The 16,578-nt window shown below is 36.0% G+C and overlaps 1 protein-coding gene across 1 annotated transcript in view; it reads right to left on the bottom strand.

The window, feature by feature from the left end:
• The window catches only part of LOC145256375 (cholecystokinin receptor-like), a 512,917-nt gene extending 496,992 nt beyond the window's left edge, over positions 1 to 15,925 (bottom strand). Inside the window, exon 1 of the mRNA XM_080115201.1 lies at positions 15,424 to 15,925. Within this exon, the coding sequence (XP_079971327.1) occupies positions 15,424 to 15,862 (439 nt within the window). The 5' untranslated portion in view covers positions 15,863 to 15,925. The remainder of the gene's footprint in view (positions 1 to 15,423) is intronic.
• Positions 15,926 to 16,578: the final 653 nt, after the last annotated feature.

Below are 16,578 nucleotides of genomic sequence, written 5' to 3'. Positions count from 1 at the left end.
ATGGCAAAGGCCAGAGTTACACCCATCAAACCTGTCACCATACCCAGACTCGAACTCATGGCAGCTCTCGTTTCAGTAAGGATCAGCTCGGCACTGCTTGAAGATCTGGACATTACTAACGTTATAGAGTGGTTTTGGACAGACAGTAGAGTAGTTCTCGGCTACATCGGAAATGAGTCTCGTCATTTTCACATCTTTGTTGCGAACAGAATTCAGCAAATCCGTGACCACACAGAGCCGTATCAGTGGAATTATATCCGTTCAGCCGACAACCCTGCAGATATGGCATCACGTGGAGCAACACCCAGGGAGTTGATGAACAGGAAGATGTGGTTTGATGGTCCGAATTTTCTCTGGGACTCAAATGTGCCCTTTGCCACATGTCAGAAGGAAGACCATGATCAACCAGGTCTAAAAAGTGATGACCCAGAAGTAAAGTCAACCACCTTTTACGTGGTCACAGAATCCACTAAACAGACATCTATAGTGGAGCGCCTAAAGTATTTCTCGGATTGGACAAGAGCACGAAGAGCCGTAGCCCTCTGCCTGAAATATAAAGACAAGTTAAGGGAGCGTGTGTCCGCCAAGCAGAGGGGTACCACGGGGGACCAGCTGGCAGTGACCGATCTACAAAGGGCTGAAGTGGAAGTCTTAAAACAAATACAGTCGGAAGCCTTTTGTCAAGAGCTCCAAGATCTAAACAAGTCCACCGGCAAAATCACAAACAGCAACGACAGGACCCCGAGGCGTTTAAAACACACATCCTCACTATACCGTCTCGACCCTTTTCTAGATAAAAATGGTCTGCTTCGTGTTGGAGGTCGCTTAAACAAGGGAAGTTTCAGTGAAGACCAAAAACACCCGGTCATACTCCCCAGAAAAGGCCACATTACCGAGTTGATCATCTCTCATTTTCACAGGAAAATCCATCATCAGGGTCGCAGCATGACCACCAATGAGATTAGACAGGGTGGATTTTGGATCATCGGATGTAGCTCAGCGGTCTATACCCATGTATCAAGATGTGTCATATGCCGGAAACATCGTGGTGGGACTCAGGAACAAAAGATGAGCGACTTACCACCGGACAGAATCCAACCAGAGCCACCGTTCACTTACAGTGGTGTTGATTTTTTTGGGCCATTCTGTGTCAAGGAGGGCCGTAGGGAATTGAAGAGGTACGGCGTTCTCTTCACATGTATGTCGTCCAGGGCAATTCATCTGGAAATGGCAACCTCATTGGACACCAGCTCATTCATAAATGTGTTGCGGAGATTTGTATCCATTCGTGGTACGATCAGACAGCTGCGATCGGACAGAGGGACTAATTTTGTTGGCGCGAGCCGTGAGCTACGCAAAGCTGTGGAAGAGATGAATGATGACCACCTCCGACACCACCTTTCAAATTTGGGATGCGACTACATCATATTTAAACCAAACACACCTTCAGCTAGCCATATGGGCGGCGTCTGGGAACGGCAGATCCGCACAGTCCGAAGTATACTCTCCTCTCTTACAAACGATTTTGGTGCTAGTCTGGACGACGATTCTTTGAGAACTTTCCTCTGTGAGACCATGGCCATCGTCAACTGTCGACCACTAACAGTGGATGGTCTAAATGACCCCCCTCGCAAACGAACCACTGACTCCAAATCATTTATTAACGATGAAGTCCACCATCATATTGCCACCACCTGGAAATTTTCAAAGATCAGACCTATACTGTCGAAAGAGGTGGCGACGGGTCCAGTATTTGGCAAACGTATTCTGGACACGTTGGAAGAGAGAATTCTTACAAACGCTTCAGGAAAGGAGAAAATGGTCCGATTCACAAAGAAACATTTCCATTGGAGATGTTGTCCTAATCAAGGAGGACAACTCACCCAGAAATTCTTGGCCGCTCGGGCTGATCATGGAAACTATTCCCAGCAGCGACGGTCTGATCCGTTCTGTGAGGCTTTCAGTCGGAAACACAAATCTTAACATGAAGGGTCAAAGAAACCGACCGCTGCAGGTATTGGAACGCCCTATACACAAGTTGGTTGTCTTATGTGAGGCTGAGACCGGGGAAGCCCCCACCGAGGAGCCTTTTGTCCCTAACTAAAAAAAATAAGTACACCTTATTTTGGGGAGCCATGTAAAGGTAAGAGTTCCACATGGTGGCCGGCCATAATCCAGGAAGGGGACATTTTATATTCAGCACCGTCCGTTTCCTGTAGACCTGCGCACGAAGCCACTGTTGCGTGTCGACACCGCTTTTTGCGAGAGGCGGTCTTTTTCAAATCACTCAGCACGGTTAGCAGAGGTGTCTTTCTTTGCTTGCGATAGACGTTGGTTCTGGGGCATATAGCTTGGCAAAAATAGAGGTAAATAGCGAGAGTTTTTTTACTTTATTCCAATTTCCTCGGTTTTCGTTTTGTTTCTGTGAACATGTTTGTAAGACATGTATTTACTGTATTTTCAGTTTTACGTTGACGACGAAGATGTTTTAGCGTTGGCCACGTGCGCGCAAATAAATCTACATATATCAGTAAAATTCGTTGTTCAGGATTTTTGCTCCAGTACGCTTGCTGTTACATAAGTTATACACTCCCACTATGACTATACAATTTTAACAGTTATGTAGCTTTAAAACTGAACTATTAAATTTGACGTAATGATATCGAACAAGAAGGAGAAAGAAGCAACCTTAGTAGAAGTTAGTGCTCTTAATGATGCGGAGTTAAAAAAAAGCTGAAAGAAAAAGGATAACGAAATACCAAAGTATTATGTACGACATTAAAATGTATTCGAATCTTATAAATATCTCTATCATTCCAGTAATTATTGGAGCAACTGGATTCATGACAAAAATTTTTAAAATTACTAAGCAAATATACCCAGTAAACCAATTGCAAGAGAAATTCAAACAATTGCACTTAAAGGCACACTTAGAAACTTAAAAATATCTCTCGGTTGGAATAGATTAGATAGCGGGTGAATACTTGACATCCGATATGATGCCCGTCCCTAGCTTGAACAAACTGATGAGAAAATTTAAAAAAAAAAGTAATTAATGAAGAAACTGAACTCATGAAAAAGAATATCAAAACTACCTCCTAAGTATATCCTGTGAACTAAGCGCAAGAGAGATGCAAACAAATGCACTTAAACAGACAATTAAAATCTTATAGCTTATAAAGATAGAGAGTGAATGTCTAGCATCCGGTAGATGCTCCATTCTTAGCTTGGACAAAATGATAAGAAATATGAAAAAAGTAAACGCATGCAAACAAGAACAGATATAAACGCATGCACACATACACTTGGAGAGAGAGAGAGAGAAAGAGAGAGAGAGAGAGAGAGCGTGAGAGAGAGAGAGGCGGGGGGGGGGAGAAGTTCATGCAAAAATAAACGCATAATGAAAATAATAAAGATGAATCAGAACAAACAAATCGAGAACATTGCCGAGGCTGCTGCAAAGAAGGTAGGTTCCCTCTGTTCTGCTAGAAAATTACTCACACCAGGGAGCATTCGATCCTTTTATAAAATCAGAATTTGCCCATGCTTAGAGTATTGTATTGTTACCACATCTAGGTCAAAGCATCTACCACTAGTCTCTCAGTCTTATATAGGAGCCAAAAAGAGTTTCAAATCTAATAGATTACACACTCAGCCAAGCTCTAACCTCTGTCGCATCCCCACAATTTTATATGCCTGTGTGTTTTACACTATTTTAATGGAATGTGCTCTAGTAAACTCATGACACTTGTGCCCTTTCTACGTACATGCTCTTGATAAGCACTCGACTTGATAAGCACTCAATAAGCAGCAAAATTATCCCCCCTTCAATGTTGAGATCTCTAGATACCGAAAAGCCTTTCCCCGGACTGCTAGACTTTGGAAATCTCTTCTTGTTTTCTGCTTCCATAACTGTACTAACCGGTTCTAGTTTAAATGTAATGTGAACAGACATTTCGCATTTCCTAACAGTTTCATATCAGCCACTCCAAATAGTAACCTCCTACGTTCTAAGTGGCAAAGTTTCTTTGTTTGAAACGAAAAAGTGTAAAAAAAAAGAAAGAAAATTATTTTGTGTATAGTTTAACGTTTATTTGTTTATCGCAACGATCTCCACCTTGTTAGTTTTTAAAAGAACTTTTTATTATTAAACGTAGCCATCATCTCTTTTTATCTGGTTGAGGCAGGTGCTACAGCTAATCAGCTTGATAATTGATGATACTGATAGTGCTGGTTACTTGGGGTCTAAACAAACAATTGTTCCGATAAATATATATTTTATCATCTTTTCTGTCAGTTTTTCTATTGTGTTTCCGAGAGAGGAAATATCCACAAGGCAATTAAAACACAATTTGTTCTTGTCAGATGTTTTCAGGACAAAAAAACATCTTTAGGTGATATTCATGAAAATTAGTAGAACAATGATAAAAACAAAATCGTTACATAAAAAACTGGAACATTGCGAATAGGTTAGGGTACAGACTGAAGACTAGTTGTATCAAATATGTTTGGATTATCGAAATGATTGTGTATTTTATTAAGGATTACATGGGCGGAATTTTGGGAGGTTATGTCAATCTATATAATTTTATGACTAGAATAACGCTGCAATTTGTTTTGTATTTATTATCACTGTCTCGAAGTATAGCTTGATAATCGAGTGACCCATAAGGTAAAGTACAGATGGTAGTAGTATTAGTATTAGCATAAGTAGTAGTAGTAGTAGTAGTAGTAGTAGTAGTACCGACCCAGTTGAGACATAGAAGGAGGAATGGAGAAACAGTACTACCAAATGAGGGGACCTCATTAAAGACCCAACTTTTCACTTCCCAGGTTTTGCTACAAATAATAGGAAGCAGTAGTTAGCCGCAAACTGGGTCAGCATGAGACACTGCAGGACTGCAGTAAACAAACACAGGTGGAAACAAATAAACTCCCCAATCTGCCTAAAGTGCAAGGAAGCCCGCCCGGACGAATATAACCTAATCCTACACTGTCCAGTTACCTGACTGGAAAGAGTCTATGCGACAGCCCATCTATTGGAAGACAATTTTTCAGAGTTGCTAAAACATAGCGTTATAGAGGTCTAACTCATACGCAGTATTAAGACTACTTAGGATAGGAATAAGGAGTCCCCCATGTTCATTCTGTATAGCCTATAAAAATAAAATATTTATCAGACTGACATAAAAAAAATCCATGGAATCGATTGAAAATAAAAGTTTTGTTTTTAAAATCACGCAATAATATTCGCCGTAAACTATTATAAAATATGTTATGTAATGAACAAAGCATTAATCAAAATTTACGCAGGTAGAAGCAAGGTAATAATAATAATAATAATAATAATAATAATAATAATAATAATATGATGATGATGATGATGATGATGATGATAATGATAAAGAAGGAAAACGTCTTTATTTAATATTTTTCCAAAGACAAAAAATACCAATGTTGACGGTTACTTCATAATAATGAGTAAACTAAAGATAAAGTAAAAATGCATAAACAACAACAACAACAACAACAACAACAACAACAACAACAACAACAAAGACAACAACAACAACAACAACAACAAACCTGCAACTAATAATCAATATACCGCACATGAATAAATCAGACGCTCTTCATTAAATACAAAAGACATAAACTTAAGAAACACAGGCATATAAGCAAGCACACACAGACACACACATATACAGGGTGTCCCAAAAGAAGCTGATGGTTAAAAAAAATTCATAACTTTCTTAAATTTTATATTTTTATTTTATTTTTTCAGGAGGAGTCGTATTTTCGGTTAAATGAGTCAATATCAGAAACTCAAAGAGAATTTCGACGGAACATATTCAGCAACTGAATAATTTCTCGTGGCTGTGAGATAAATTGGCCACCCCGCTCGCCAGATATCAAATGTTCAGATTTCTTCCTCTGGGGTTACCTCAAAGAGCGGGTATACACAAAGAAACCAGCCACAATAAATGCTCTTAAAAACAATATAGAGGAGGAAATTAGGACCATAAACCCCGAAACGTTAAGTGATGTGCTGGACGATGCCCTGCAGATAGCATAAGAGTGTGAAAATGAAAATGGTAGACATTTGAGTAACATCATTTTTCATAACTAATATTAGACCTTGTGAAAACATACCCTAGATTAAGTTGTCTAAATAAAATTAGAATAAGTAGACTATGATATCTTACTATACCTCAAATAATCATGGAAAGGTTCATCTACCTACGTATGAAAATTGGTAAGCAGAACTTAAATATTGAGGAAATTAATCAAATTTAAAATCCATCAGCTTCTTTTGGGACACCCTGTACATATATATATATATATATATATATATATATATATATATATATATATATATATACCCAAGGAAGGGGTACTGCTACCATATCTGGACAGGAGCTGCTAAACAGCCTATCCTGCCTTGACAGAGTACAAAATAGGCTTCGGGGTTTAGTGGGGGATGCCCTTTTCCCTACTTTGCAGCATCTCTCGCACAGAAGAGACGTTGCGAGCCTGTCTTTGTTTTATCGTTATTTCCATGGCAAGTGCTCGTCTGAGCCCCAATCACTGGTTACCCCCCTCACCAATCTTTCACGAAAAATACCCGTCTAGTTGAAACTGCTGTCATTAATTTTCCCCACTCTTTATCTGTGCCTAAATCCAAACGTAGATTCCATGAGCAGAGCTTCTTTCTCAGAAGTGCACGACTGTGGAACTCTCTTCCGTTTGCCTGTTTTCCACCTGACTACAACTTGGATGTCTTCAAGTCCAACATAAACAAATTCCTGACAAACCGCTCTCTTAAGTAAGACACCCTATCAAATATCCAATACTAATGATTACTACGATACTATACTTAACACGCAATAACCCTTATCCCCGAGTGGCTTCCGGGCCTTGATAAGTAGTTACCTCGATGTAAAAAATATATATATATATATATATCCATGTATTCCTATATATATATATATATATATATATATATATATATATATATTATTGAATGGCACGGAGTTATTCTGTTTTACAATTTCCCTTTTTATCTTCTCCAATCTCCGAATAGTCCTATTTGTGTTCTTCTCAAAATTGCTACCACGTGATTAGGAAAAAATGTATATATATGTAAATTAAAAAACAATTTCTAAATTTATTTCTACAATATGCCTGAGGATAATAGAAGTACTTCTGTCGAAAGCGCTCGCGATTATGGATCCAACATATACAATTTCGAGAAGAACGCAATATATATATATATATATATATATATATATATATATATATATATATATATATATATATATAAGAGGTGGGTGTAGTTTGCTTGAAGCATTGTATAGCATGTAGTTAAATGGAATTGTAGAAGGCGGTACAATGCAGAAGTAACGGAAAGACACAAGCTGAAGCAGGTGAGAAATTATTAATACAACTTATAAATACATGTGTACATATTCATATTTCATATACGCAGTATATTTATATTTACACAGTGGTTACCTGGGAAAGTCGGTCTGGTGGTATGTCCGTGTAATATGATATTTCGAGAAAGATCTCTTCGTCAGATCTTTACTTGACCTTGACAAACGTGTTGTTGTAAGCAGTGACTATACCGCAGCAAATCATTGCCCGGGACTTGTGGGTAGTATATGGATAGTTTTTTTTTCTTCTCAATTCTTATTTTATATTTCTTAATTATTTATTTTATATTATATTTTATTTTATTTATTTATTTATTTTTTTTATAATAGTTTATCTTTGGTTCAAACGTGTTGTTGTAAACAGTAAATAGTAACAGCATCGGGCTAAATAATTGTCCGGACATTGTTGGTGGCTTTTTAATTTAACGTGATTGAGTTTGTTTGCTTTTCTTTTACTTATTTTTTATTTTAATTTATTTCTTTATTTTATTTATTTATTTGTTTTTTATAGTAGTTTATGTTTATATGGAGGAGATTTAATTAGCTAATTTATTTGTTGTGTGTTTCTGCATTCTGTTTGGTGGTGGTAGTGGACGTAGGCTTAGAATAAGTCGGTTGGTCAAGGGAGACTACTCGATGGGTTGTTCTAAGGGGGATAATCGTTACCAATATTTCTTCTCGGGTGTATAACGTTGCATTACTTTTGTGTGTTTATTTGTTTGCTTATTTATTTTATTTTAGTGATGTTGTCCTCATTCTGGGGGTATATTATTTAATTCGTTATGTAGTGTATATATACTCATTTATGGATTCTTGTATGTTTAATTCAATTACCAAGTAACTATAATTATTTGTTTATATATGCAATGTGTTATGACGAAGTGGTTAAAGTTATTTCGGGTGTTTTATTAAATTTATTTATTTTTTTTATATAATGTATTTATTTATTTGAGTTTCCTTGGATTTCTGTTTTTGGTGTATTATGTCTTATTGTTATTTGCGATTAATATTGTTAGGTTTATTCGGAGAAATCAATTGGGTTATATTGGGGCATATAAGTTTATAAATTTGCATGAGTCGTATACATGTAGCCGTGTAGGTCCTAATATATTGTTACCTTTTCCCGTTCAGGTCTATAAAGGCAAAATTCATTTGTGACTGTGACATCGTAAATGAACATAGTTATTTCGGAGTTATTCCATATTACAATTTCTGGCTTGTTAGTATTGTCTTTTATGTATCTGCCTGCTTGTATGTCTTTATCATAGAACACTGTCAATTTTTCTTTGATGTTACCCGTGGTGGTTAATGTTCCTCGATATTCAAGTCAAGTCTAGTTGCATCTCTCCACAAATCTTCTGATGGAATTACTTACATACTTTATTATGGCGGACTGTGTAAATACCAATAAGATTGGGCATCCAGATATTAGGTGGCTTAGGTTCTCAATAGCTGAGTGGAAAAACCTGCACTCAGCATTTGCTTTTAGGCCAGCCATTTTTTACCAAATTTATTTGTGAGTAAAAACTGATCTTGATTGGCTGCAATGAGTCTTTCTTCATCAAATGGAAGTCTCCCACTCTTGAGCTATATGCTCCTGGTTAAGCTCCTCCAGGAATGTTCCTGCTCTTTTATGTTGTTCCCATTCTTGTTTTCTTGTGTCTATCAAGATTTCGGTGTTTTTTTTTCTTTATTGCATTTGGCATTGCTGGTCATATACCTCGGAAGTATTTTCCTGTATGACACTCCCAACAGTTTTCAGCAAGCTTTGTGATTGAGGTTTGTTGGGGTAGACATTCATAGTTGTCATGTTTGTTGAGCTTTTGATGTATTGCCCCATGCTTACTATGGTGGCTCGATATGCACGGTTTATTTCAGTGAGGCCGAAACTCCATTCTTTTCGTAATAGGTGTATCCTGTCTATACATCGGTTTTCGAATTATTTTATGTATCTAGCCAAATGATATTGCATTGAGGCCAGTCAATAATACCAAAACCATATGAGGGATTGCAAACTGATTTATAGCAGTTATTTTGTTTTCAGGGCTTAATTCGGATTTAAGGATCTTCCTAAGGTGTGCTGTTTTCTTGTTTCACTTTATGTCTAATTTTTTCATGCTCCATAGTTACGTTTTCCTCTATATCAAGGTACTTATATGGGGCATCCCCGCCTATATCTTCAATAAAGCCGTTATTGAACCGAATACGTTCGGATGACGATTTTTTTTTATTATGCATTTGGTACATTTGTCAAATCCAAACCCCATGCAAACATTCTCTGTGAGTTTTTATGTGTGCACGTATGTGTGAGTATATAATTATCCTGCTGTCCAGCATAGAACACAATAAATACTCTCCTTAAGGATTTACAATATTAAGGCTTTAAACTAGATAATTGTTTGGGCTTCTATATTCATGATGCCATTTCTCTTGTAAAAATCTTCGAACGTTTAAAAGAATAAAGTATACATCTTTCGACGTTTCTACGATGTCCATTGAGGCATTTTTAATTCGGTTTCAAGCGCCATCAATTTCACTCGTAAAAAATATTTCGCTGATTATAAATGGAAATGCCAGAAAGCATTCCGCCTCATAAGTCTTTATTGGAATATGCATAGGGTCACAAACGAATTCCCGTACCAGACGCACCTATTTGTTCCTATTTACTTTCGAATGCCGGTACTCTTCATCACTTTACCAATCAAAGTATTCTAAACAACTGTTAACAGCTATTGAATAAATATTAGTAAGAATTATAGTAATTAGGTTAAAAATTACTACCATAACAGTAGCAGAAACTCGTCATGAAGCAAGTGAACAACAGATATTGTGTTTTGGAAGAAACAACTTACCTTTTTAGGCTTGTATATAATGATGTTTATCAGCTGTTTTCACTTGTGAATTGATCCTTTTCGGATAAAGTTAATGTCAAGAGAGAAAACGCGCTTTTCTAGGGCCTCCCTCATCTAAGTTTTGTATAGGATAATGCTTTTTGCGGAGAGTATTTCATTATATATCTTTTTTTTTTCGTTTTACTCGTAAACTTATATATATATATATATATATATATATATATATATATATATATATATATTACATTTTCACCCTAAAAAGGCACCTTGCCACTTTGGTGTAGGGGACTACTATCAGGGACATAAGCTACTGGGATACTATGTAGGGAGTTGGGCAGCACGATGTCGGTTCACGTTAAACTTGAACTTCTGCATGTCAGTACAGTTAGGAAAGCAGGGGACCGGAAGAGAATTCCAAAGTCTAGTGGTTTTGGGGAAGAAACTACTTTATTTAGGAGGGAATACGCATCGAATAATAAGAATTATAGTATTTGAGCCTCTGTTCTTGACAATTACCAAAATGACCTCACTGGAAGTTTTTCGTAATTCCTCACTTTAATACATATTTAGTCATGCAGTTAGTATTTTCTTAACTTACTAGTTGTAAACAAAAATCATAAATCTGCCAGAAATCCAATGTTTGTGAGAATGCATATCGGTTCTGTTGCAAATACTACTCAATTAAATAGTACGCACTCCTGAAAGATGGAAAACTTTCGTACTTGGAGCTAATTTACATACATGAGCGGCTGATTTGCAACGTTAAGGGAAAAACAATTTACACTCAGGTAGAAGCATACTGTAAATCAAACTTTTGACAATAGTGTGGTTGCAAATTAGTGTACAATCGTTTCAGAGACGTTACCAACTTTATTAGTATATAATCTCTTATCCATATATATCTTCATCAGTACAAGGGGTGTACTAATGAAGTTATTATATATGAAAAAAAAATTAACGTTTACTTCAGTGTTGTTTCAAGTTTAGACTGTCATTGTAACCCCGTTACAGAACAGGAGATGTAAATACATGATTGTTTCTTACATAAAATACTAAATTCAATATGCGTGAATTATTTTACAATATATATTATTTATATGTTATAAATGTTCTATTAATCAGCATTGAGTTTCAACATTCTGTCATTTGTCAAACGAGAAATTTATGCGATTCTTAACAAAAACGATTTCAGACCCACTGAATAAGAGAAAGAGATCCTGGAAACAAAAAATAGAAACTTTGACAAAGAGATTGCATCCCGAAATATTGTTTAATTCCGGCGTTTTTTAATACTGTAGTGATAAAGAAGAAAACATTGAAACAAGTAATGTTTGAATAATAGTAATCAGTGTTTTGTTGTTTACATGCCAAACTGTGCAGAAAAAAACATACATTTTACAAAAGTTCTTTTTCACTACTAGTACTTTCCTTAACCATATATATATATTTGAAAGAAGTAGACACATCACAAAAAAACTTATTACATGTTTGAGATGACTTCTTCCTCCTTCAACAGCTAGTATTCGGAAATGAATGAAACAACAGTAACCGTTATAAAATATCAATACTTGATAATCATTAACGCTTTTTGCATTTCACATATTCACATGTCTCTAATATAGTTCAATACATAAGCGAGAAAAATAATCAATCAGTTCTGAGATAGCAGTATTTATTATTAAATGATATTAAGAGTGTTTCTTTCTTCTCACGTAGACTGAAATAAAACACACATTAATGATAGTTACTAGCGCGATGACGTGAAAATTGAAAAATTGTTTTTCATGATATGTTTTCTCCTAAAGTGATCTAAATTCTATTAAATAAAAAAAATTATGGATGATAGCTTCATTTTATTATAAAAAGTATAAATATGGTATTCATTAGTAAATTTATTTATATATGTTGTTTTTGAATAAATTTTTGCTAATCACTTAGTTAACTTAAACGTATTATTAAATCGATAAATTGAAGAAAAAACAAAACAAAAAACAAATATCAATTACGACTATTTCGAAGGTAAACATGCAGTAAAATATAGATTGTTATATTTTGATTTTAAAGCTACTATTATCACCTTGGGTGAAATTCTCAAAATGTTTTTGCCGATATAACCTTCGACTTTTTTCTGGTTAATTTATTCGAACTCGGGAATCATTATTTCGAACGCAGGAATCTATACTGAATTTCAAGATGAAATCTTTATTTTACCCACGTGTGAATGTGCAACGGATAAAGGTGTTGACTAGCAGCTACCTCTAAGTGACATCATTCTGTAGATTGAACTTTCACCTGGTCATGGATGACGAAACGAGAACAATGTACCTCTTTAGTTTAACTTTAGATTTAATTTCGACAAAAGATTCCTAAATTCGATTAGATTCACCCGAAGAAAGCCGAAGCTCATAGCGAACAAAACCTTGTGCGAATAACATATAAAGTGTCCCGTATTTTTAATTTTTTTTATTTTTTACACCAAGCAAAGCACAGTGCCACTTGGACGTAAGGGGATACAAATCTACCCATCTACAGGGATAGTATGTAGGAATTTCAACAGTGAAATGCCTGCTCACACTTCCCTTGAATGTCTTCCTGTCAGTAAAGTCAGGAAAGCAGGGACCCAGGAGGGAATTTCAAGAAGCTCTAGGTATCATTTTTGTTATAACTAAATTTCATAAGTATAAATTGATAAAAAAGGGGTGGGGGAATGTTAAAGAGCATCTCTCCTCTCTCTCTCTCTGGCTCTTTCATACTCTCTCTATTTTCTCTCTCTGTGTCTCTATTAGATAGTAGATCGAGAGAGAGAGGGAGAGGGTGGGAGGAGGTCAGAGAGATATTTTTGTAGTAAATCCACGTTGCAGGAAGTGACGTTACATCTAACCGGATGTCATGTGATGCTACGTGGCAAGGTTGGTGAAACGTTGAGTCTCTCAGAAAATGCCGAGCCGAGCCGAAGTCTAAAATGGTTCTCTCCTAAGTAAGGGGGAGATGCGCGCCCAAGACGTGGGACGTGGTAGGTACCCACAGTGGAGAACATCGATGGCGACATCTGCAGATCATGCCTGGGAGAATAAAAGGTTGAAAACCCAACATCTGTCTTCATCTTGTGTATTCCGGCGAAAACAGCAAGAGAGCTCCACCCAGATGAAGACTCTCCCAGAGCAGCGGAACCAGGTATGAACTTCTATATATAAACACATACATCCACAGCAAGTGTCCTAACCACTAGACAAACGGTTTAAGGGATCTTGGGTCCCGTTCTCTCGTCTCTTAACACTTGTAATCTCTCTCTCTCTCTCATCGTCGTAAACTTCTTCTCTTCATTAGTAAAATGGACACGTCATCACCAGGGTACCAGTATCCCTCAAGTAAAGTGTCAAAGTCCAAATCCGTTTCTTCTCCCTCCCTTATGTAACATATATACATGTTATACCATACACGCTACAAACCGGCCATAATATTTACTTACGATTTTTGGATCAATGAAAGGATTACCGGTATACATTGCCATTCGATTATTAAGATGAGGAATCATTCTAGTAAATTACAACTTCAACTGGAAAACTTGTCATCGAAACAAATTAGCACGTAGATGGCCTATCAAAGTGTGGTTGCCATCACACTCCTGTAGTGATGCACACCTCGTTAAGGTTTTACTGGTAACTTTTTAATGATATTTCGATCAATGACCATCACCATACGCACCTACTACGATCAATAACGGTCACATAAAGCTCGACCTTGTACTGTTCTTGTTAGAAAGACGCTAGGCAATATCGGTTTAATCTAGTTATTTCGAACAGCTTCTTTCAGTAGTCAAAGTCATCCGAAAATTTATCTTATGCATTGAATATTAAAAACAAAAGAGACTGAATCAAATATGGACACGGATAATACATTTTGTTCTGAACTAATTGATGTTGTTTTATTATTTCCATTATTACACTACTCTTCTCATCTTGTATGTTTAACGTTGCGGGCGAGGTAATCATCGCCCTTCTTTGGTTACATCTTTTCAAACTAGAGAATCATTCTGTAACAGTCGGGACACTTTGCAGAATTTTGAACTAAACGCTTGTGTCAATTTAAAATTTAACATACGTTCACTTATTCGGCATCCTTAGCATTTGAGTTAGGAGTAAAATGCAATATCTGTTCTGATACTGCAAGATATCATTTCTGCCTCGACCAATGAAGAATACATCCTTCTGGAGCAAGCCAATGCTTTTTCCTCTCATCCAGAGCGCTTCTTTTTGGGTAGCTCGATTTTCCCCACATTTAAAATCGTTTAACTCTGCCATCGGTGGGAGAAAATATATAGGGACATAAAGACTGTCAAGTTTGTAGAAGAGTTAATCAATACCTTTATCCATTGTGTCACAATTTGATTGGCTCTCAAATTGACATAAACACCTCCAAGTTCAAAAGTACTTGCGAGGTGCCGTCATAAGTTTCCAGACTTTTTTGTATAGGCACTTAAGATTGTTATAGACACTTGAAAATTTTGCATGTTATTGCTATATGTCTTATGAGCTGACTGACTAATTTTTATGATTTTAAATTCAAATAAACAGCTACAGTAGAAATTGGAATACACCCTACCAAAGCCTAATTTGTCACAGCTGGAGAATTTAAAAAGTGCAATCCGGACGTGAGGATACTTTGAGAAACAATATGCAACAAAATTATGTTTTAAAAAATGCCACAAACACCTATGAAATGATACACACTGTTTTCAGACCTTGTTGCATGAATCATCAGTTTTTGAGTGGGATAAGAGATTGAAGGAAGGCAGGGAGTCTGTGAAAGATGATATTTAATGATATTTCGATCAATGGTCATCACCGATCGCTCCTACTATGATAAATAACCATATAAAGCTCGGCAATATCGGCTTAATCTGTTTCTTTCAGACAGCTTTTAAGTAGTCAGAACCCTTCGAAATTATCTTAGACGTACACTTTTTTATTATTCAAGAACAGTGTGAAAATAAAATATAAATATAAATATAATTAGAATTGAAAATAATTCCAAATTATCAATGCTCACCAAGAAAACAACAAACAAACAAACAAACAAAAAACTGTAACAGAATATGAAAACATTGAAAAACATATAATAGATTTTTCACTTACCTTGAAGATATCGGACAAGAACGCACATAACAGCTCCAAATATGAAATTCTTTAAAATGACCGGTATAAGCGTAAATGGGATGCAAAATACGGCCAAGAGGAGGTCACTGATGGCCAAATTGAGTAGGAAGACATTTGTAACCGTTCTCATTCGTTTGTTTTGTGCCAGGACTGAAATAACCAGTGTATTGCCCGTTACGGCCAAAATGAAGATCAGTGCGTGAAAGGTAATTCGCAATTCAATCCCAATGTCCATTCGGACGCGACGAGAAAAGTTACGGCCCTCATAGAACCTCCCCAAAGTACTTATATTATTGTTGCTGTTATCTAGTGGTAGCATGTCTCGAAGGTCTGTCATGTCGGCACCCATCTCGGTTGTATCCTCGTAGTAACCGAGAAGGGAAGTAGCGTTAAAAAGTGTTAAAGTACTCTCCGCCATTTTTGATATTTCCTTATTTATCAAACTATTTTTATAGAAAGTTATTTCTTAATAACAACTATGTATCTATCGTTTTATCTATCTATCTATCTATCTATCTAATTATATATATATATATGTATGTATGTATGTGTGTGTGTATGTGTGTGTGTATGTGTGTGTGTGTGCGTGTGCGTGTGGGTGTGTTTATGTGCAAAAATTTGCTTTTTGCTTTGCAATTGTCTACAATATTTAAAGCTTTCCGAGTCCGGGTTTAATATGACAGGAAAAGATAATATTTTTTATATACCGCTATGATAGTTTCATACGTAGGTGCGCGATCTTCACACGCCATTATTCTGTCTATCTCTTTATCTATATATGTGTAAGTATATATCTGACGTTTAAAAATAATTATGATAATTTAGAAATACATCGTTGGACCATTATATTGTGATCTTTAATATTACAGAATATAAAAAAAGACAAAAACTATTCTGTAATTAATGACATACTAACTAAAGTGTATACTTTCTATTATAAATATATTCTTATTTTTATATTTTAAATTTTAAAAATAACTGGTTAATTTGAAGCCGGCATTTTTATTTTATTGATTGTGTTTACAAAGTGCGAATGCGTGTGCGTGTGCGTGCTTTTTCTAGGCTTATTTGTTTCATAAAACCCCCTGAAAAAGGTCCTTTTTTTTTAAATTCTCCCCGGATATATTTTAAGTA

This window comes from Euprymna scolopes, chromosome 32, assembly GCF_053919585.1.
Source record: "Euprymna scolopes isolate OS-2025 chromosome 32, ASM5391958v1, whole genome shotgun sequence".
NCBI lineage: Eukaryota > Metazoa > Mollusca > Cephalopoda > Sepiida > Sepiolidae > Euprymna > Euprymna scolopes.
Note: the sequence above shows the minus strand (reverse complement) of the source record. Positions and strands in the feature narration are given on the sequence as shown.